Source organism: Pan paniscus, chromosome 1, assembly GCF_029289425.2.
Source record: "Pan paniscus chromosome 1, NHGRI_mPanPan1-v2.0_pri, whole genome shotgun sequence".
NCBI classification, from domain to species: domain Eukaryota; kingdom Metazoa; phylum Chordata; class Mammalia; order Primates; family Hominidae; genus Pan; species Pan paniscus.
Genome location: NC_073249.2, coordinates 174,928,555 through 174,952,448, shown reverse-complemented (window position 1 = coordinate 174,952,448; position 23,894 = coordinate 174,928,555). Strand labels below are relative to the sequence as shown.

Here is a 23,894-nt window from a genome sequence, read left to right as displayed (position 1 = left end):
ACTAGGCTAAGAAAGGGGAAAGGTTTCCTAGCACATCATGGTGGAGATAGGTGTAAAATTGGACTGAATATCCCGCCTACTTAGACTTATTAAACTTTTTGAGGAGAGGTGGGGGTAGGGAGCAGGTTCTGCCCCTTCCTGGGGCCGCCAGTTCTGTCTACATTTGGTTTCATTTTCCTGTGGGCTCTCTACTTTCCAGCTCAGCAGCTTTGTTCCCACGTGCCATCCAGCAGCATATCTTAAATCTCTGCTATGAGCTAACACTGAGCTAAGCTGCTGGGAGGCACACATTGCCCCTTGTTATTCTCTGCAACCTCTACACCACCTAGCACAGAGCCACAGCCCAGCAGGTCTCCAGAAGTGCACACTAATAGGCATTCCCTGACCTCTTGCAATGTCAGTCCTTCCTTCACCATGAAGCCTTCCCTGACTGTTGTAGTCCATCCTGATCTCCCCCTTTCCTGAGTCCATCATGAGCTATTGCATCATATTGTGTCTTTTGTTGCACTGGTGCTGGACCTGTTTCCCAGTTCCTCTTAAAGATTTCTGAATGCAAGAATCTCTATCCAAAGTTCTTTTTTTTTTTTTTTTGAGACAGAGTATCACTCTGTCACCCAGGCTGGAGTGCAGTGGAGCGATCTCGGCTCACTGCAACCTCTGCCTCCTGGGTTCAAGCAATTCTCCTGCCTCTGCCTCCCCAGTAGCTGGGATTTACAGGTGCCCTGACTTGAAGTCAGGTCAGGATCACTGACTTCAAGTGATCCACTTGCCTTGGCCTCCCAAAGTGCTGGGATTACAGGCATGAGCTACTGCGCCCAGCCTCCTCTGCCCAAAGTTCTTAGCACAAACTCAGGAAAGAGTCACTCTACAAATGATACACAATTGAGAAGAACTTTAATGCATATACCATCATTGCCACTATAATAGAGATAGAAGATACATTAAGAAAATTCAGTTTGTATCAATAAAACAGATCAACACAGAACAAGGAAACACCATAGATATTTGTAAATGAGATCTTCTCTTTTGCTACTGTGTATATATATTCCTTTATATTTATACAAACTCGCAACACATGACATTTCATATTTCATATGCCACTGAGAAGAGGTGTCAGTATACAGAACATAGGAAGAAGAAAAAAGCATGAGAACATCTGCTTAGTTAGAATCTGATGAGGAGAGACGTGAGAGCTATTGTTCCTCTCTCTGCTCAGGCCTATTGAGAGGCAACTCCAGTTTTTGCTAATTGTTCCTCCTGAGGAATTCTGCTCATACTGCTATGGTACATCTCCTAGGTTGACATGAGACCAGCCTGGTCCCCAGTTGAATAAATTAGAAAGAGCAGTTGGGGGAATTGAATATGATATGCAAATTGCATAAGGTGACATCTCTCTGTGTGGCCACAGAGATAGATCATCTGCTCCTGGCTCCTTATCTGAGGGAAGCCTCTGCTGTTCAACCTGCTCCAGGGTTTAATTCTGTTGGGGTTGTGAGGCTGACAACAATGTGTTCCTTTCCTTCCTTCTCTCCCACAAGCAGAGGAAGTCATACGTAGACAAAACAGATGTTTAGGTTTTCTCTTCAGCAGGCTTCCTCTTGTTCCCCTCTATCACCCCCAGATAGGTGAAGTTCAGAATTAGGACTGCCCACTGCGGGGGGTACAGACCCTCCCCTGTTCTGAGACTAACCCTGCCATTTACTGCCTTCTCTATGTAGTCTTGGATAGGTTGCTTCACTGACGCAGGCCTCAGTCTTCCTCATCTGTACTGGAAATAATAAAACCCACATCACAGTGTTGTGTCAAAGATCATCAGGGCATGGATGGGAAAGTGCTTTGGGAACTGTAAAGTGCCTAACACATGATCGATGATTTTTGTTATAATATTTGAATCACGGTGCATACAAACTCTCCTGCTGCTCCTCCTGGGCCCCAGCCCCAGCCCCATCACAGCTCACTGCTCTGTTCATCCAGGCCCAGCATGTAGTGGCTGATTCTTCTTGGCTGCTTTTAGCCTCCAGAAGTTTCTCTGAAGCCAACCAAACCTCTAGGTGTAAGGCATGCTGGCCCTGGTATTTCTAGATGAGGTTAGGTTCCTGGGACAGGAATGTGTATTGAGGTGGAGGGAAGGAGCTGAAAGAAGGAGGGGATCCTTGGAAAGGGCTCTGAGAGGGGTGTATTCAGTTTCATTCTGAGACCAATACCATCTACCCCCCTAGACTCTCACAGTGGCTCCACCTTAAATGTCCACAGCATTTCACTTTCTAAAATGTACTTTTATTTGACTCTCATAACTATTTTGTGAAGTAGGGAAGATTGTCAGCCTCATTAGGTGAAAATATGTTGGTTCAAGATCACACAGTTAGTATGCTGCAAAGTCAGGACTCAAACCCAGGTCTCTGGAATCCTGGTTTTCTGAATGTCGGAGGGCACCTCTAACAAAGGCTCTGGAGCACTCTAAACTCTCATTCTGGGCTCATTCCTCACTCCTGGAGGCTGATTTCTGGGGGAAGGAGGAAGTGCATGAGGTACCTTTCTGTCAGATGACTGGTGGCAGACCCTACTTTAACCCAGCCCAACAAGGTCATGCTACAGAGCTGCTCATGGCATTTTCCTGGACTCTCCTCCCTTGGTCCTGACTGGATTCTTCTACCCTGATCCACTTAGTAAGTCCAGGCTCCATCTCCTACTTACACAATGCCCCTTCTCTTGCTCCTTTGCTCATGGTGTTTACACTGGCTTTCTCCAGTCTCTGGTTCTCAGTCCCCTTACAAAGATCCTGGATTAGATTTGCCTGCCTAGCTCTGCCTGATTGGGATTACACATTGTGTAGTGCCAACATCACACGTTCGGCATCTACGGTGTGTGCACGGCACTGCACTAAGGGTTTTACACCCATTCTCCATTTAATCCTTTCAACAGCCTCGTGAAGTAGATAGTATTACTTCATTTACATATGAAGTAACTGAGGCTCACTGAGGCTCCGGGAGTCATCTTCCCAAAGTCACAAAACTAGTTAGTGATGAAGACCCAAGAATCGAACCCAGGTCTGTCAGACTGTAAGCCCTGTAGGCTTAACTATTCTGCCTTAAGACCTTCTGAAACCTCATCCTGTGGTCTGATGCTTACAGGGGTTGGAAGATAGTTTACTACATGAAATCCTTTAGTTTCCAGGCTTTTAGCTGCATGGCAGAGTTTGTCCTGAGAAAGATCTTGCCCAGCTCAGCCTGGCACACACGGGTCCATAAATTAAGTCCTCCTTGAGGTGGAATGCATTTCTGGCACATAAACATGGCTGCCTGGTGTCTCTTTTCAAACAAATGGGACTGTGCTCTATTCTCAACAAGTGTCAGAGATTCTTGTTTCTCTTCCTCTTGTTACTCTTTAGGAACCTCCAGCCTAGAATAGTCAGGCATGGACCATCCAAACACAAATTGCTAAGATGCTTTCTGGCAGCCTCAGAAACCAGGACCATACGCCTGGCTAAGTGATGAGGGGGTCACACAGCCTTGGCTCTTTTCACTGTACCCGAAAAGAAAGGAAGCTTTAGTAATGAAAGGATTGCTGCCAAAATCCTCTTTCCCCCTTGCAGATCTTACAGAAAACAGCCACAGAATCCCAAGGCATCAGCACCAAGAGAGCCTGTAGAAACTATCTGGTCTAAGCTCCTGAAGCCCAGAGTTAAGAATGACTTAACCCAAGCTGCACAGCCTCTTAACAGTCCACTGTTAACCCCAGAAAGAGATGCATTTGAATCTGAAAGGAGACAGGAATCCTAATCCTACTGCTCAGGGACTTGCTGATTTACTTTGCTGTCTATTAGCCTTTCTGTGGCATGATTTTCTACCAAGCAAAGTCTTTTATTCAAGTCTCCCAGAGATTTCCTATTTAAGCGTTTGCTATTTGGCCACTTAAAAAAGACAGAAGAGAAGTAAACAGAAGTATATACCACACAACTCAGTCCAGTCAGTAGTTGACTCTCAAGATGGCGGATGTCACTGAGATGGCTGAGAAATAGGAACGGATGTGGAGAAAGGAGTGGCAGTGGAGTTAGCTGTCTTGTCTACCTGCTGGATATCTGGGAAGCCAGACTCTGTGTGGACAGTGATCCCTAGTCATAGGAAACTTTGCCTGTGCTGTCATCAGTGTCCACGGAGAACTGCTTCTCACCTTGAGAAATCCCTCTTCTTGGTTCCTTCAGGTACAAGAAGAGAGGATGGAGACGAGGGTAGGCTTCTTTTCCAGATTACACATTCTGGATCAGAAAGTCTATATCAGTGGGATTTTCTGAAAGACCCAGTTTTTTTTTGTTTGTTTGTTTGTTTTAGAATTTCTGTGCTTTGGAGCTAGAAGGATATATAAATGAGAAAACTGAGAACAAAAGAAGAGACAATATATTTTTGGTTGCAAGGGATAAGAACCTAACTCCAACAAGCAAAGCAAAGGGGGGTTTTCTTAGAAAGATACATTGAGCTTTCTATCAGAATCAAAGGAAGAGGTGATCAGCCAAGCCTCCAAACCAGAATCAGGGTCTAGAAAACCAGAGACCACACTCTTTCTTACCTTATGTCTCTGCTGCCCTCTGCCTAATGGCCTTGTTTTCGCTTACTATAGACCAGAATTTACACAGGGATGGAGAATAAGCCATCACAGCTTTAGACCTCATATCTTCAAATATTTGCCACTCAAATGGAAAAAGAATAGGTCCAGCTTTTTATAAAAATCTTAGGGAAGGATTCTGATGGGCCCTGCTTGATCACATGCTCCGTTTATTGACAGTCTTCACTAGAATCACCTGGTTTGGGTTAGGGAGTAGTAGTACTACTAAAGAAGAGATTACTATTTCTGGAAGAAACAAGGAGAGAGGTGACAGCTGCTTATTACAGGAAATGATTTACCAGAGATCCTATAGCAAGTTAGGAGCGGACTCAGGGCTAGAAACAGAATCAATAAAATAGGTATTAATAATAATGGAAGTCTCTGAATTCTCTTCATTTCTTTCTTTTTCTTCTTTTTTTTCTTTCTTTTTTTTTTTTGAGAGGGGGACAGGGTCTTGCTCTGTCACCCAGGCTGGAGTGGCACAGTGTACAATCATGGCTATGGCTCACTGTATTCTTGACCTCCAGGGCTCAATCGATCCTCCCACCTCAGCCTCCCAAGTAGCTGGGACTATAGGTGCAGGCTACCTTGCCCAGTTAATTTTTTGTATTTTTTGTAGAGACAGGGTTTCACCGTCTTGCCAAGGTTTGGATTGTTTTTGTGTGAAGTAAACCTCAGTGTTACTGAGCCGTTCATTTATTTAGATTTTTAAGAGATTGCCATTGAGGCTGGATGCGGTGGCTCATACGTACAATCCTAGTGACTCAGGAGGCCAAGGCAAGAGGATCGCTTGAGGCCAGAATTTGAAACCAGCTTGGGCAACATAGCAAGACCCTGTCTCTATTAAAAAAAAAAAAAAAATATATATATATATATAAAATGTTACTCCTGTGAGACAGAATGGACTAGAGTGGAGTAATTATGTAAGTAGGGAAATGTTAGGAACTCTGTGGTAGCTCTCTAGGGCAGAAAACAATGGTGGCCTGGACCAAGGTCATGCCAATGAAAATGGAGAAAAATGATCAGATTTGAGATATATTTAGAAGTAAAACCCTAGGATCTGCTGCTAGATTAGACAAGGAGGCTGAGAAAAAGAGAAAAATCAAAGAATTAAGGATGAGTTTTCTGTGAAGACTAGGGTTCAAACAAGTTTGGGGGCAGAATCAAGAGTTTCAATTTGGACATGTTAAGTTTGAGACATGAAAATGTCCAGTAGGCACTTAGATACACATGTTATTATCAAAGACTTGGCATCTAAAGCCTCGGGACTAGACGAGTACATCAAAGAAGGAAGTACAGTTAGAACAGAAGGCCCAACTGTTCTTGGAGCCATCTTTTCTATATATACTGAATCTTTCTGCTGGGCTTCTGGCCAGGAACTTCAGGTAGGAATTACAACCATTATCTACGGTGAATCCTGTGAAATGAGAAGTCAGATTCATCCCTCGGGGATAGCTAAGAGGTATCCAAATGGACTGTTTAACAAGCATCAAAACTTCTTCATCTAGAGTGTCTTGATTCCTCCTAAGTAAATCCTTTGGATCACTATTAAACAAATGATAAGACTGCCCTGCCCTATACAGTTTTGCCACTTGTCTTTGGTGATATCATTGGAGCCATGTTTTAAGACCCCAGGACATCTACCAGACTTAGTTTCAGAGGACTGAGGGTGCTTCCTGTGGTAGATTGAAAAATTGGTCACCATATTTTGAAGCTCCTCCCATAAAGAGATGCCACCTATTTCCCCCTCCCTTTTTTTTTTTTGAGACTGAGTCTGGCTCTATCGCCCAGGCTGAAGTGCAGTGGTGCGATTTAGGCTCACTGCAACCTCCTCCTCCTGGGTTCAAGCAATTCTTGTGCTTCAGCCTCCCAAATAGCTGGGATTACAGATGCCCGCCACCACACCCAGCTAATTTTTGTATTTTTAGTAGAGATGGGTTTTCACCATGTTGGCCAGGCTGGTCTGGAACTCCTGACCTCAAATGATCCGCATGCCTTGGCCTCCCAAAGTGCTGGGATTACAGGCATGAGCCACTGAGCCAAGCCCTATTTCTCCATTTCTTAAAACTGGACTTGGCCATGGAACTTGTGTTCATCAGTGAGACATTGGCAAATGTGATGGACACAGAGCTTGAAAAGTGCTTCTGTGTTGGATCTTGCCCTCTCTTGCTTCGAGGAAACTCCTGCTACCATATGGACAAATCTGGGCGGCCTTCTGGAGGATGACACCACAGGGAGAAAGGCCTCAACAGCCCCAGTCATCTCAGCTGGGACCCCAGACATGTGGATGTAGCTATCCTAGACCATCCTGCCTCAGCCAGAAGAACCACCCAGCCAACCCACAGAATCATAAGAAATGATACATGTTTGTTGTTTTAAGCCTGTAAATTTTGGAGTGGTTGGTTACGTCCTTCAGAAAACAACAATGAACTCCTAGCCAGGCAGTCTAACAATGTTTCACAGGTAGAGATATTCTTTCTCCTATCCTCACTCTTCTTGGGGCATTTGTATTTGATCAGTCATCAAAGGTTAGTACTAAAAGGTGAAAGCTTAGTTGAGGAATGTAAAGCAATGGCCAGTGGGTAGCAGAGATATTTGGGAGCAGTAGACTCTTCCAAGAGCGCCTGAAACAGTTTCTCAAAGGTGATTCCGGTTTCCCAGTTGAGTGTTCTCACAGCATCATGTGCCTTTCCTTTAGAGTACTTTGTAATTATATTTGGGTGATGATTTGACAATGTCTAGACTAAATCATGAAGCTATACGTTTCATGAAAGCAAGAACTGTGTCTAATTTGCCACTACTTGTATCCTGGCACATAATATATATTCATTTGTTGAGAAAATAAATGAATAAATAAATTTGAATTTTGTCTACTTCATATAATGGATCAGGACCTTAAAAAACCATCATTTAACAGTATTTATATCTTACGGACTAGTGTTTTGCATTTACTTCCAGCCACAGGATGCTACTTGATTCCCCAACTATGGCAGGTAATTGGGTGTAGGCTTGGGGCAGGGAATCTGAAATCAATGAGATCCCAGGACACTGATTATTGTAGTTCTTTCCCCTTCCCCCAAACTGTTGGCAAACAAAGTCAAACAAACATTCCTCAGGATACTCCAGAAAACTCAATATCCAAGCAAGGAGCTTAGTGGCCGGCAGGAGCAGGTGATATGAGTTGGGGAGTCAGGTCTGGAGAATGGTCTTATTCTGTGGATGTTATAAGGCTTCGGTCACCAAGCAATTGTGGTTATTTAATTAACTGAGGTTATTTAACTCTAAGAATCCTTGGGAGCCTGGTACTACCAGAGGGTATATCCCATCTACCCTTCTTCTAAGACAATCTGAAGAAAAAAATTTGAAAGAGCATGAGTCAGACAGAGGAGGGTTCAAATGATGCTAGTGGGTGACTTGAGCGTGTTAACTTTTCCAGGGCTGTTTCCTTGACTGCCAAATTGGGATAATAATATTTTAGAAACAGCATCTCCATTAGATCATAGGACCTTGCAGGCAGGGATCATTTTTTTTTTTCATCTGTATTGATCTACTGCTTAATAATGCTAGGCCCTAGTCGATAGTCAAATAGCTAAGTGTCTTCTTAGAGGTGATCCAGGACCTAGTCCTGGCTCCATCACTGCGATACTCTCAGAATAATTAGGAGATTTCCTTCCATTCTTTGGATGTCAACCTTCCCTTCTATAAAATAGGAGCCTGGAACAGATCTTCTCTAAGCTCCTTTCCAGATCTGATAATCGATGAGTCTGTGACCATTCAGTACACTCTACTCCACTGCTGCTCCTAGAAGTTAATAATGCTATAGACTGAGGAGACAATGAGTCACGAATCACTTTGTATTTACAGATACACATGCATTTAAAATAGATGTAAATAAACACAATACTGTATCGCACTTTTGGCCACTTTTGCCTCTTTAGAAGTCAAGAGGTTTTTTTTGTTGTTGTTGTTTGTTTGCTTGTTTTGTTTTGAGATAGAGTCTCGCTCTGTCACCCAGGCTGAAGTGCAGTGGCACGATCTCGGCTCACTGCAACCTCTGCCTCCCAGGTTCAAGCGATTCTCTGCCTCAGCCTCCTGAGTAGGGATTTCAGGTGCCCACCACCACACCTGGCTAATTTTTATATCTTTAGTAGAGATGGGGTTTCACCATGTTGCCCAGGCTGGTCTTGAACTCCTGACCTCAGGTGATCCGCCCACCTCGGCCTCCCAAAGTGCTGGGATTACAGGCATGAGCTGCTGCGCCCAGCCAGAAGTCAAGAGTTTTTAAATATTTTATTTGGATTGTTGAGGAAGATTAAATCCAGGACAAGTTGCCACTAACACGTATTACACAGCTTGAACCTTGGTGGCTAATTGTGCTATTACTGTGATTGATGAACACTATGCTGCAATCAGCTGGAAGCTGCTGCCTTTCATTTGACAGAAATGAGGTCACAGAGCAGGGCTGGGGAGCTGCCATCTCACAAGCAGGTCTGGTTGTCTGTTGCCCAGTAGACAAGCTTGCCACTATAACATTTAACTCTTGATTCCATCTATTGTGAAGATGCTTGTTCCCTTGAACTGGCTCCTGAGCTTTACAGAATTTGACAGTTTTAAAGAAAATGATTTCATCTTTGCCTGGATATTCAGTAGGAGAGAAAAGATTATTGGATATAGATACTAAAATATCCAGGCGTCATGAGGACCTTGGTCTGAAATCCTAGTACTAGAGTAGGTGAGTGTTAATGACCAGAAAAAAATAGTAATTATCCATGACACTGTATACAACGTTACAGTGTAAAAATCACACCCAGAACCACTGCCCTCTGAAGCAACTGTATTATACCCATGGTAAGAAAAGTTAATCAAGTCACTCTTCACAAATGCCCCATTGCTGGAGCATAGAGGCTGTTCAAAGTGGAGCATGGAGGCTCCTGCTGATTGGGAGCCTGATAAGTGTTGCCTGGCAGAGGCAGATACAGGGAAAGCCAGCACTTGGGACTGGGAAGCACTGGGCATTTTCTACCCAGGCCCATGGGATCTGTTGCCTCAGAGACTGACTCGCCTTTCCTGAGCATTAGACATCCATCACCTGGGATTAGTCTGAGTAGTTGAGCAATTTGTTAACAGATTAGAGATATACATCTTTTCTCCAGTGGACTTGGAATCTGATGGCCCTGGAATTGAATTCTAATGTGGCTTTAACACTCTCTTGGTATGTGATCCAAGTCTCGTAATCTCTCTGGATCATAGTTTGTCTATAAAAGATGCAGCCCAAAATGTGGTTAAAAGCACAGACCTTGGAGCCTACTGCCTGGATGTGAACTCCAGCTCTATCACTTACTTATTATGTGACTTTAGAGGTCCAGCTAGAACCTCTTTGTACCTTTGTTTCCTCATCTTCAAATGAGGTTCACTATAGTGCCTCCCTCACAAGATGTTGGGAAGATAAATGAATTAATGCACGTAAAATGCTTGGAACAATGTCTAGTACAGAGTAAGCATGACATCAGAGTTGGCCGAGACAACTCTTGGATGCCAATCCTGATCTCTCAGGTTTGTTTGGTGGATCAACTGAAATGGTGAAGGTGAAAAAAAAGAGACACCGAGTTATTAGTGCCAAAAGAGACCTTAAAGATCATCCAAATAAGCTCCCTCATTTTATAAGTAGGAAATCAAGACTCAAAAATGGAAAGTAACTGGCCCAGAGTCACAGTTGATTTAATGACAGAGTCCAGGTCTCCTGATTCCAAGTCCAAAGCTCTGCTCTCTGCATTGCATCAAAGAAAGGAACATCCTTGTAGAGCTGACTTCTTTAAAAAAAAAAAAAAAGAGAGAGAGAGAAAGAGAGAGAGAGAGACAGGGTCTTACTCTGTCACCCAGACTGGAATGCAGTGGCATAATTACAGCTCACTGCAACCTCAAATTCCTGGGCTCAAGCAATCCTCCTGCCTCAGCCTCCCAAGTAGCTGGGACTACAGGCATGCACCATCACATCTGGCTAATTTTTTTTTTGTAGGGATAGAATTTGACCACATTGCCCAGGCCGGTCTCAAACTCCTGGCCTCAAGTGTTCCTCCTGCCTTGGCTTTCCAAAGTGCTGGGATTACAGGTGTGAGCCACAGCTGGATGGTCCTTTTATTTAGTCATTGGACTGGTTGCTAGTTAATGTACTTTTCTAGGACAATGAGCCTCATTTGAAATGAAAAGAAAACTGGGGACAGACTCCTCCTGCCCGCTGACTTTTGAGGTGGCTGAGGATTCAGGCCATGATAGAGAAGAAAGGTTTTCTGGAATCATTGCCAGTTCCATGTCATTATTTCAGCCAAAACCAAATATGTCCCTGTGGCCAAGCAAGCTAGAATAATGAGCTAATTTATTCTGGTCTCTGAGTTTCTTTTATTTTTTTCCTCAGGTATTTAATTAAGGGGCTTCCACCAGAAGTGGTTTCCCACACTCTCTGGTAGAAACTAAGGTTTCACTCCCAGGAGAAAGGGGTTGGGATCAGGATCTCTGAGTTCAATTTTCTCAATTTTTTCAGAGTCATGCCACCTTAAGATTTATTTTGCTTTGAATCATACTTCTCAGTTAGACTGCTCAAGAGCAGTTAAAAGATGGATTGGAGGAAAAGGGCAGGATAGGGAGAAGACCCTATGAAGAACAGCAGATGGAATTATAGAGGTATTTGACCTAGAGAAAAGGCAAGTCCCAGGAGTCATGATTCCTGTTCTCAAATAGTCTGAAGATGTCACAGGGCAGAGGGAGCACAGACTGTGAAGTCTCTGACAGCAGAGCGGATACCAACAGGGAGGGAAGAAGAAGAATTTCCAGGAGGCAGATTTGAGCTTGATGCAAGGAAAACTTTCTATGAGAGTTGACAAAGATGGTGTGGAAAATGAGCTCCTTCCCTGCCTAGAAGGTGTGCTTTAAAAGAAAGAGATTTGATTGTTAGGCTTGACAGTCACTTGTCAGAAAAAGGAAGGTTAGAACTGACTAGTCAGACTAGGTAAATTTGGGAATCCCGTCAAATCTAAAATCCTCAGGTTCTAGGAGTCTAAGAACCAATAACCAATTTCACTAAGTTCCCACAGTTAAGAACCAACTGGAAAGCAGCAAAATCAGAAACTCGTGATCTGTTTCTTGATCTTGCCTGTTTCTCTTTTTCTGTTTGTCTTTCTTGAGCATACCTACTTGCTCTTTCATATAGCAGGAACCTCTGACATTTTGTAGGGGATAATCATTTTCTCTTAAGTGTGTTTCTGACTCAGCCTTTGCTCCTTCAGCATCATTAGAGAATCTGAGCTCTCTGAAGATTAGCTCTTCCTGTCGCCACAGCAACTGCCCAGGCCCTGTGGGCATCCGTGGTAACAGGCGCAGGGCTTTGAGAGCCCAAGCTTGACTTGTGGTGAGAGAAAGCCCCGCAGGGAGCCCGATAGGAAACAAGCACGTTGTGCTTTGAGAAGTTGTCTTTAATAGGATTAGCTATGCAGGCGAGCCTCACTTTACGCAATTGGCATGCCCCTGAAGAATGTGTGCGTGTCAAATTTTGGTAAATGGAGGAACTCTCATTTTAAAGGCAGAAAAGAGACTGTTCTCTAAGTCCCTGTAGTGAATCCCCTTCGTAAAACAGAGTCTTCTTTTGTAAAGTGATTCTGCACCCGTGTAGTGACCTGTTCTGTTAGTCTAGTGCTGAGTATCTATTACTGGGACCATCTGCAGAGAACCCCAGGGGCAGGCAAAGAATAGCAGCAACTCATCTTGCTCTGAGTGTGGGCAGTGTGTAACAGGGAGAGTGGGCTGAGAGTGGACAGTGTGTAACAGGGAGAAGCAGACTGGGTGTGGGGCCACAATGAGGGGAGGTCAGGAAGGTGGGCCTTGCCTAGCATGAGCAGTTCTGCTGCAGCAGCGGTGGAGTGTCCGAGAGACGCGTGTTCTTGGAGGAGCCCAGCATCGACGGGTCTGTGTCCAGCGAATCAGACATCTTGTCGCAAATGGCATCCACCAGGCGCTCAAAGGCCTGCCTTACACTGATGTTCTCCTTTGCACTGGCTTCAAAGAAATCAAACCCTGGAAAGAGGAGAGATACAGATAAGGACTTTTCCCATCCCTTCTGCTGGAACCCTTCTGTGCCCTCAGCCCAAGCACTCTGGATTAATATGTCCAGTGCTCAGCAGTGAAGCAAAGAGGCTAAATTCCACGGACATGGGATTCTGCTTCAAGGAGATGGTACAGGGCAGGAGTTTCCTGCACTGGTCTTTCAGTCAGACTGATCCTAGCTCTACCACCGCCCAGCTGTTTAATTCTGGGCTGAGTCATTTATTCTCTTTACAAATCAATTTCCTGGTTTGTAAAAAGGGATAATTTTACCTACTTCATAGAGTTATTTCAAGGATCAGGCAAGACAATGTATGTGAAATGTATAACCCTGTGCCTGACACAGAGGGGGTCATTAGTGTTTGCTGACAGAGCAAATGCATAAATGTGTGTCCACAGCACTTTACAGTTTCCAAAGCACTTATCACATAGATTATTTTATTTGATCTTCATGTTGCCCCTGAGGAAGGAGTCTCAGTCAGATCCTCTCCACTTCACTAATACAAACACCGGCTTACAGAAGTAAGCTAGCTTGCCCAAGATAAGGAAAAGCACCAGTATGAGAAGCCCAGGTTTTGGACTTTTTCGCAGGGATTTTCCTCCTCTTTCCCCTGCCTCTCATTCCCCCTAGGCTGGCCAGCTCTAGTCTGGGCTCTAGGAGGCACCTCAAGATTCACACTGAATAAGTCTTCTTTGCTCTTTCCACCCATAGCCACACTGGTTTATTTCCACTCAGTGGGGTTCCTCCTCCCTGAATTCCACTAAAACGATCCAATAGATCTCACCCTCCCTCCACAAACCCAACAAAGGCCCAGGGAAAACTACATCTGAGGTACGCAACATTCTTGTCTATTTTGTATCTTGAGACCCTTAGCGTCACTTTCTGTGATGAAAAGAACTTGGTTGTCCCAAGAGACACAGCAAAGGCCCTCCTGATTCCAAAAGGCTGCTTTCCACCCAAGGAATCTTGGTCAGCTTGGTGGCAGCCCTTAGAAGCAAAAGTGGCCCTCTCCATCAGTCCCCAGCCCTCTCCCACTTCTCTTGTCTGTCTGCCTTCCTCTTTCCCTTCTTTTGGAGCCTTTCCCCTGTGTCCCTTGCATTTTCTCCTTGGGATTCCCAATATCTTTGGGGCAACTACTACATGCCAGACACTATGCTAGGAGCTTTACTGATATCATCTTCTTTAATCCTCACAATAACCAGTTGGGTAAATAACATCATCTCCAATTTATAAATGAGAATATGAGAGACTGCATAACTCACACAAAGTCATGTGGCTGTATTAGCGGAAACTGGGTTTAGACCTGGGTTTGGCTGTCTCCAAAGTCCACACACAGCTCTGCCTCTCATTTCTTCCCCCTTTTCTCTTTCACTTTGCATTTTTTTTTTTTCCTGATTATACCTTTTTCTTCCTTTACAAGTCTCTTTGGCCTCCTCTGCTTTAATCCGACTAACAGTATCTGAGTCTGGGCAAGTCACTTCACCTCTCTGCTCACTTAACCTCTCCAATTCTCAGACTCCCTGTTGTCAAATAAGACAAACAACAGTGTCTTCCTACCAAGAACAGGTGGGAGGAGTGTGTGAGATGATGAATACATTGCTGTAAAAAAGTGGCCTGTTATAAAGACAGTTTCCTTCTGTTCTTTCAACTTGTTCCTCCCACCTCCTCTCCATCTTTCTCCCTCTTTTATCATCTTCTCTAACAAAGGAGGGATCTCTTTCCCCCCTCCCTCTTTCTCCCTATTATTCCACTGTTCATAGAGAGGGCTGAAGCCCCCCAGGTATAAACAAGGCCTCTCTTTTCCCAGCCTTTTGGCTGGAAGGCACATGCCATTCCTGCCAGCCCACCTCCAGCTGACAGCCTCTCCTGTGGCCCATTTCCTGACCTGAGAAAGACAAGCAGCAGAAGTGCCTGCTAATTGTGGACATGTGATGAAGAAGGAGGCAGCTGCTGGCTCATTATCCTCAGGCCATAGAAACCCAGTCAGCTTCAGAGACCCTCCAGCATATCGTTTTTCCTTAATGAACATCACAAAAATGGACTCCCCAGTCTTTGACTGCCTTATCACAAGTGGCAGTGTTTGGGGAGGCGCGGGGAGTGTATTGCTTATTTAGGAAAGAGGCAGACCAGTAAGTAAATAAATAGGTTTTCAGCTCAGATGAAGATGAGGACACAGTTCAAGGCCAGGGGCACAAATCCCTTGTGAGGAAGTGGCACTGAGGGGAGGACATGCCACATTGTACAGAGGGCAGCTACTAGCTGTGTGATCTTGGACAAGTTGCTTAATTGCTCCCAGTCTCTGTTTCCTCATCTATAGAATGAGGCGAATACTACCTACCCCATAGGATAGTAATGAAAATTAAATCCATGAAAGTATATGACGTGACTGGCATGTGAATACATGGCAATTCTCTTTCCTATATGTTCCTGGCCCACCTTACTCCCAGCTTCCTTGCACCTCTACTGTCTCCAGGGCCTTTGGGGAAATCTCTTTGGGGAAATCTCTTTGTCTTCATCACTTAGGGTCAATCAATAAGCCAGGTCTTTTTTTTTTTTAATTTCATTTTTATTTATTTATTTTTTGAGAGACAGAGTCTTGCTCTGTCGCCCAGGCTGGAGTGCAGTGGCACAATCTCGGCTCACTGCAACCTCTGCCTCCCAGGTTCAAGCGATTTTCCTGCCTCAGCCTCCCGAGTAGCTGGGATTACAGGTACCCACCACCACACCCGGCTAATTTTTGTATTTGTAGTAGAGACAGGGTTTCACCATGTTGGCCAGGCTAGTCTGGAACTCCCAACCTCAGGTGATCTGCCCACCTCGGTCTCCCAAAGTGCTGGGATTACAGGCATGAGCCACAGTGACTGGCCAACCAAGTCTTTATTGAGCATTGACCTTGTGCCATGTCTTGTGTTGAGTGTTAGAGATACAGATACAGGGAGATCAATTATAGTTGTAGAAAAGACATGCTAATAAAGGCATCAGTCTCTCCCATCTGCAGTTCACATTAACAGTTCACAAATACGAAAACAACCGTGTGAGTGGGGTGGGGCAAGGCAAGGGTTAGCACTTGTAATTTGCAGACAGGAAAACTGAGACTCAGAGATGGACCAGGGGTCTATCCCTTATGCCTCCTTGTCTCACTCTCAGTTGGAACAGCAACAGAACAAGCTGTAACATTCTAACCCAGGTAGAGGAAACCAGAGGCCATGCAGGGATGCAGGAGAGGGAGAGGCTGGCAGGGAAGGAGAGGAGGAGGAAGCTTCTTGAAGTTAGTGAGGATGTGAGCCTTTAAAGTCAGAACTCAGGCTGGGTGCAGTGGCTCACGCCTGTAATCCCTGCAGTTTGGGAGGCCGAGGTGGGTGGATCACCTGAGGTCAGGAGTTAGAGACCAGCCTGGCCAACATGGTGAAACCCCGTCTCTGCCAAAAATACAAAAATTAACCGGGTGTGGTGGCACTGCCTGTAATCCCAGCTACTCGGGAGGCTGAGGCAGAAGAATTGCTTGAACCTGGGAGGCGGATGTTGCAGTGAGCTGAGATTGCGCCACTGCACTCCTGCCTGGGCGACAGAGTGAGACTCTGTCTCAAAAAAAAAAAAAAAAAAAAAGTCAGAACTGAGCAAAACTGGCTAGGTGCCAGTGGCTCAAGCCTGGAATCCCAGTGCTTTTGGGGTGCCAAGGCAGGAAGGTTGCTTAAGGCCAGGTGTTCGAGACCATAAATAAATAAATGAATACACAAATAAATTACATTAAAAATAATTAAACAAAACTCTTCACCTAACTTCTTCTCATTCTTCAGGACTCAGCTTACATATGGTATCTTCATTCTCCTCTGTGCTTCCTCCTGCCATAGCACTTTTTACCCTGCATGGCAGAAGTCCATATAGACAGGGAGCTCCCCAAACAGGAACTATGTCATTCTGAGCCCCAGCACCACCTGGAAGAGTAGGTGCTTAGTGAATGTTGGTGGAATGAATAGTTGAATTAAGGAGGTCGGAATGAGCAAGGAGGGTGTGGTTGAGGGGATACGGATAGTGTGGGTCATGAAAGCTCAGCTCAATGAGCACGGTAGACCCTGTGCTGGGCATTGGGGACAGCAAGGTGAATCAGACACAGCCCTTACCTTTGAGGAGCCCCTAGTGTGTTATGGAAGATAGACATATTGACAATATTACAGGGCAATAAGTGTTGGAATGGAGGGAAGCCAGGGGATTGTCAGGGCACAGAGAAAGCATCTAACCAAGCCTGGAGACCAGGGAAGGTTTCTTGGAGAAGCTGATGCTTAAGCAGATATCAGCTAGACAAAGGCATGTCACTGTGAGTGTATGTGTGAGCACAGGCATGTCTAGCATAGCACAACAGGCAGGGGAGACAGCATGAATAGAGCACAGATAAGGGGGCAAAATCAGCCTTGGTCTATGCCAAAAGGGCCATAGCAGTTTGTTATCCTTAGAGCAGAAAATCCTAAGTGGTGAGAGTTGAGTCAGCAGGGGGCCAAACAGGGGGAGCTCTTGTGTCATGCCAAAGAGATGTCTTTACTGTCATCTCAAAGGTACCCGGAATGTGAGAACTGTGACTCAAGTTACCAACTCATGGGTCTAGCCAGCTCAAGGGCCTCTTTTGCTTAGCAGAATAACCCCAAATGCACCCCACCCAATTACTGTCAGATTGCTGAAATATTATTCATTAGTAGGTCCATATGGTAACCTTTTCTTCAGGTTCATTAATAAGGACTTTTAGGAGCTGAGAATCTAGTGAGGCCAGGAAGATGACAACCAATTAACCAGACTAGCCCCCAGTCCTTTTCTTCTCCTAATTGGCTTCAGAACAATGACATTTCTGCTGTTTTTAATGGGGCTCAATTCTTAACTGAATCTGAGATGTTCCTCCACCCCCCAAAAATGATCACGTTTATCTACTCTGTCCAAAGGCAGCTGTCACAGACCCATAGACTGCATCCACACTGCCTGCTTCTGAATATGACCTCAGAATTCTATTCAGAAACTTGCAACCAGCTAAACTCACCTCTCCTCATCCCAACACTGCTCCAGAACATGTGTCCTCCACGGTTCAGATCCCTTCTCCATCCTGCTCTGACACCACCTCATCTCTGTCATTTATCAACCTTCAACTCACATCCTCTGGTCGCTGATGATTTGGGCTCAGTAGGACTCACTGTCTTCCTTTCTACTCAAGGCTTGTTTTCATTCTCTGGAACTTTGAGTGTCATGTGGACAATCCATCCGGCACCTTGGATGGACCTTCTCTTCCATTTTGCTTCAGCTATTCACCTGTCCCTATAACTTGAGCTATTTTGACTTGGATTTGTGTCACTGGAATTGAAAGAGGTCTGATCAATTCAATATCCAGCCTCACTGGCTGAACACCCAAGACCTGGCATGGCCTGGTCTCTACTCCCCCAGCTTCATCTTCCTGGCTCGCACTATGCTCCAGAAACATCAGTGCTTCCTCATTTTGTGCCATTGCTCATGTTATTAATCTCTAGCTACTACTCCTAATCATCTTCATTATTCATCTGTGGAATTACTGATCCCAGAGAAGCTTCACTTTTTCTTCCCCACAATACCTCTACCACTCAGAACATATAATGTCTCTCTCCCCTGTACTCTCATGGCACTTTGTGTGATTGTTTCAGTCAGATTCCAACCAGAAAAATGGGAACTATTCTTTAAACCAGAAGGAATTGCTTATATAGGTGATGGAAGAACTAAGAAGCTAAACAGAATATTGAGGAAACCCAGAGATTATCAAAAGCAAAAAATACTAGTATTAGAACTAAAAGAAGCTGGAACCATGAGAGCTGGAGTCACAGTAGAGGAGCAGCCCCTGCTGGGGGGCCAGCTGAGGCAGGGGGAAAATACCTGGATTTCTCCCTTTGCTGCATCTCCAGTCACCTGCCAATATCTTCCTTTGGCTAGTCCCAGCCAGAAGCTACTATCACAGGAGGCTGGGAAACAGCCTGCGAAGGTCAAACCCTCAGAAGGGGTTGCAGGAAAAACAACAGGAGAGGGTGAAAAATAATAGCAAGTAGGATGAGGACTGGCATAGCCATCGACCCAAAGAAGGTTATAATTATCTGTTTACAATTTTGTTTCCCTAGTCAGTGTGCATCTTGAGGGAGGGGAACCCATTCACCTCTGTGTCCCCAGAGTCCATGATGTGTTCAGTGACTGTGAACTGCCCTGCCTGCAAGAGATTTTATACCTCCACATTACCACTAGCTTGCAGTGCCTCCTTGTGGGAAGAATACGTCTCCCCACTCCATTGACATCGAGTTTGATTATGTGACTTGCTTTGGCCAATGGATGTGGGCAGAAGTGATGTGATCCAAGTCCCAAGGAAGCTTTAAGAGGCCTTGTGTGGTTTAGCCATTCCAAATGGACCCCAGAGTAAGAAAATGCATGGAACAGAGTTGCAGCTGACTTGTAGCTGGTATGTAATGAGTGAGAAAGAAACCCTTATTCTCCTGACTCAGGTTGTGTGTTACCACAGCATAATCTAAAGAAATCTCACCAACATTGTGGCTGAGGGTGGAAATGTGAAGTGAAACTATGACAGGCTTTTGGGAAAACACCATTGGATGATATGAGAACATTAGGATTTTGAGTCAAAGTCTGAGTTTGAGTACGGGGCCTGCCATCTACTACTTACATGGCTTAGAAAAGTTACATAATCTTAGAGTGGGAAAATAAAGACACAGAAGTGTGGCATAGCTCATTGTGTGCAAGAAAATGCAAGTGGTCTGGACTCAGCTTCTTCATCAAGAAAATCACTGGTTTACTGTACTGGTGATAATATGCTATGTACTATACAGCGATACAGATACTGTATTACAATAGCTGATGATAATGCAGCCTTCTGTGCTAGAAGTGACAACAAAGGTCACAAGAGGATTTTCGTGAAAGCATATTGTGAATTTTAAGTCACTGTCAGTTATTATCAATGCCAACTAGGCCTTTCTTTCTCTGCAACCAGACTCAATGACACAAGGTTCCTTGGTTCATCTCAATCTAGAAAACACACACACACACACACACAGATTTATTGAGCACCTAAAATAAGCAAGGCAGTGTATGAGAGTCTGTGGGGTCTGAGTCATGAATGCGGAATTGGGTAAATTGAAATCACAGAATCAAAGTGGGATAGGGCCAAACAGATCTTCCTACTCAACTAATCCAAACTGCATGTTTTACAGATAGGTAAATGCAGAGACCCAGAGACAGCAAATGCAATGCTCAAAGTCACATAGTAAAGTAGTAGCAGAAGCAGGATAAAACTCTGAATCTCCTAATTCCTAGTCTGGGCGTGCTTTTCCCACTACACTATGCTGGTATGTGTGTGTTTCAAAACTACATTTTGGGCTGGGCATGGTGGCTCAAGCCTGTAATCCCAGCACTTTGGGAGACCAAAGCTGGCAGATCACTTGAGCCCAGGAGTTTGAGACCAGCCTGGGCCACACAGTGAAACCCCGTCTCTACCAAAAAAGCAAGCAAACAAACAAAAAACATAAAAGTTAGCTGGGCATGGTGGTGCATGCCTGTAATCCCAGCTATTTGGGATCAGGAGACTGAGGCAGGAAGATTGCTTGAGTCCAGTAGGTGAAGGTTGCAGTGAGCCAAGATTGTGTCACTGCACTCCAGCCTGGATGACAGAGCAAGATCTTGTCTCAAAACAAAATAAAACAAAAAACTACATTGTGGATGGTCTCTCCTTCCTTTGTAGGCAGAAGCATATTTCCCTTTTACTAGCCTCCCTGGGTTCTGGTCAGATCTCCAGTCAGATCCAGGAAAGGGACAAGAAGCCCCTTTCCGAGGAGCACATGGAGGCAGAACCCTAAAAGGTCATGCTTCCTGAAATAAAAGTCCCTAAAACTCCTCTACTGTTCCAAACACCCACCTGCCTCAGCATCTATATGATCTCAACCAAGTCCCAGGAACTTTGAGGATATGGAAGGCCAATCACAACACACAGCTTTTTTTTTTTCTTTTTTTAGACAGAGTTTTGGTCTTGTTGCCCAGGCTGGAATGCAACGGCGCAATCTCTGCTCACCGCAACCTCCGCCTCCCTGGTTCAAGCGATTCTCCTGCCTCAGCCTCTCGAGTAGCTGGGATTACAGGCATGCACCACCACGCCTGGCTAATTTTTGTATTTTTAGTAGAGATGAGGTTTCTCCATGTTGGTCAGGCTGGTCTCAAACTCCCGACCTCAGGTGATCCACCTGCCTCAGCCTCCCAAAGTGCTGGGATTACAGGCGTGAGCCACCAAGCCCAGCCTCACAGCTTTAATAAACACGAATTGTTGGCCATATCAATAGTCTTGACTGAGAGAGCTGAGAAAAGCTACAAGAAAGGGAATCCTGAGGAGGGATCCCATAAAGCAGAGAATGGCATTACTGCACTGGCAAAGATACCACTGAAACTGACTTAATACCTGAGACAGCAGAGGGGTAGTCACTGGGTGAGGGTGAGGAAGGCTGAACATCCCCCTTCACTGTTCCCAGATCTGATCATATCCTTGCAAAATTCTTAACGTGGTCTACAAGATCCTGCATCATCTGATCTCTCCCCATCTGTCCATCCTCATCTCATGCTACTCTCCCTTGATTATTTAGTCCCTGTGCCATGGCCTTCTTTCAATTTCATGACTATTTCATGCTTTAACCCACATTGGGACTATTCTGGATGTGGAACATGCCCCTCCCTACACTCTACTCTTTGCCTGGCTAGCCTTTTCTCATCCTTTTGTTCTCACCTTAAGTGTTACTTTCTCAGAAAACCTTAACTCTCCAGCCTAAAATTAGGTTTCTCTCTTGCACTTCTTCATAGCACTTGTGGTGGACTTATGTTAACTTCTATCTGCCCCCTTCATTCCCTCCTTTAGGAAACCACCATTTTAAACAGTTATATTGGGACTATGCTGCCATACTTGCCTCCCCCAGCCACTGGGATGGGCACATGACTCACAGGTGACCAATCATAGTATTCCCTGGGATTGATTCATAGTGGTTGGGAGAGAGAAGGTCTCTTTTTGCAGGAATTGGGAAGCCATGAATCTGCCATCATCCCTCTAACTCCCCATGCAGAGAGTCTGGCTATAGAAAGAGGCTGAGGGGATAAGTAAAGCTGAGAAATGGAGAGTGCAATTGAGCCCTGGGTCTTGTGGACTTCCCAGTTACAGGAGCTAATACATTCTCTCTCTCTCTCTTTTTTTTTTTTTTTTCTTTTTTGAGATGGAGTCTTGCTCTGTCACCCAGGCTGGAGTGCAGTGGGGCAATCTCAGCTCACTGTAACCTCTGCCTCTTGGATTCAAAGGATTCTCCTGCTTCAGCCTCCCGAGTAGCTGGGACTACATGCTCGGCTAATTTTTGTATTTTTAGTAGAGATGAGGTTTCACTATGTTGACCAGGTTGATATCAAACCAGGCTGACCTCAAGTGATCCACCCACCTCAGCCTCCCAAAGTGCTGGGATTACAAGCGTTAGCCACTGCGCCCAGCCAATTCTATTTTTTTTATTAAAGCTAGTTTGATTTGCAATTTTATCACTTGCAATAACAAGAGTCCTAACTCAAGTAGAACTTATCGCAATTTTAACAGCTGTATTGAGCCATAATTCACATACCATACAATTCACCCATTTATTTGCACAATTTTTAATTAATATTTGTGTAAGTATTTATTTAATGTCTCTTTCCCCATTAGTTCCATGACAGTAAGGATTGCAGCTGTTTGTTCATCATTCATTATATCCTAAGTGCCAGGGCAGAACTTGGCTCAGCGTGCTCAATAAATGTTTTTCACTGAATAAGTAAAATGTATTAATGAATATCTACCCTATGCTGGGTCCTTAGGATAATGAAACAAATCAGACACAATCCATGCAGTAGAAACCTAGGAGGAGAGGTAAACATGTAAATAGGCAAGTTCTGGTGATCAATAGCAGAAAGCTCAGGGAGTCGAGTTAGGCAGAGATGGGTTACCTTGACCTGCCCAAACCTAACCAATTCATTAAGGTCTTCTTCAAGTGCCTTCCTAAAAACATGGCACTAAGATTTAATCTCAGGTGTTCTATCTGTGTTCCTAAATAAATTTGATAGGTTTATACTGAGTCCACCACTTGCTAATGGTATAGCTCGAGCAAGTTATTTAACCTCTCTGAACCTCGTTTTTGAGAGTATTGGACATGCTCTACAGTACCTAGCTTGAAGGTTTATAAAGAGACTTAAATGAGATAATTAATGCTAAACATTTCACATAGTGCCTTGTTCAATATATATCAGCTATGATTACCACATTTGCTGTGTAGTAAAGTTAAGTGGTTAGGAGCTCAGGCTCTGGGAGCCAGACTACCACCTGAGTTGAAATACTGGTTCTACCCTCTTACTAGCTGTGTGACTATGGCAAGTTACTCAACTTCTCTGTGCCTCACTTTTCTCATCTGTTAAAAAACACACACACACACAAAATGTGGAGATAAGGAAAGAACATATCTTGGAGGGTTTTAGAGGGATTAAATTAGATGCATAATACTTTGAAACACTTAGAAATAGTGCCTGACACATGGTAAGCACCTAATAAATGTTTAACCAATTCACCTTTAAAAAATCTTAGAATGGCCATACAAGGTGGCTCATGCCTATAATCCCAGCACTTTGGGAGGCTGAGGTGGGCAGATCACCTGAGGTCAGGAGTTCGAGACCGGCCTGGCCAACACGATGAAACCCCGTCTCTACTGAAAATACAAAAAATTAGCCGGGCATGGTGGTGGGTGCCTATAATCCCAGCTACTCAGGAAGCTGAGGCGGGAGAATCACTTGAACCCGGGAGGCAGAGGTTGCAGTAAGCCAAGATCGCCCCACTGCACTCCAGCCTGGGTGACAAGAGTGAAACTCCATCTCAAAAAAAAAAAAAAAAATCTTAGTGAGAAGAGCTTGGCATGCTGGTATATTTTTTTCTAATACATATCCAAATATGTATTAGAAAATAAATACAGAAAATCATCCTGCACAATTCCAGTGGCGTGAGTCCCCTCTTTGGGCAACACTACTCCAGACTCACACCATCCAGTGATTTATGGTTCCCTGACCCACAAGGCAGCTTCTTGCCTCTGCCAGGTTTATGCCCCTGCCTGGAATGCCCCTAACTCTCTTCTTTACTTGACTGGTCCTACTTATCTTCAAGACTCCA

At 44.6% G+C, this 23,894-nt stretch overlaps 1 protein-coding gene across 1 annotated transcript in view; it reads right to left on the bottom strand.

Moving 5' to 3' along the window:
* Nucleotides 1-877: 877 nt before the first annotated feature.
* The window catches only part of RAB3B (RAB3B, member RAS oncogene family), an 83,054-nt gene continuing 60,037 nt past the window's right edge, over nt 878-23,894 (bottom strand). Inside the window, exon 5 of the mRNA XM_034965149.3 lies at nt 878-12,663. Coding sequence (XP_034821040.1) covers nt 12,476-12,663 — 188 coding nt within the window. The 3' untranslated portion in view covers nt 878-12,475. The remainder of the gene's footprint in view (nt 12,664-23,894) is intronic.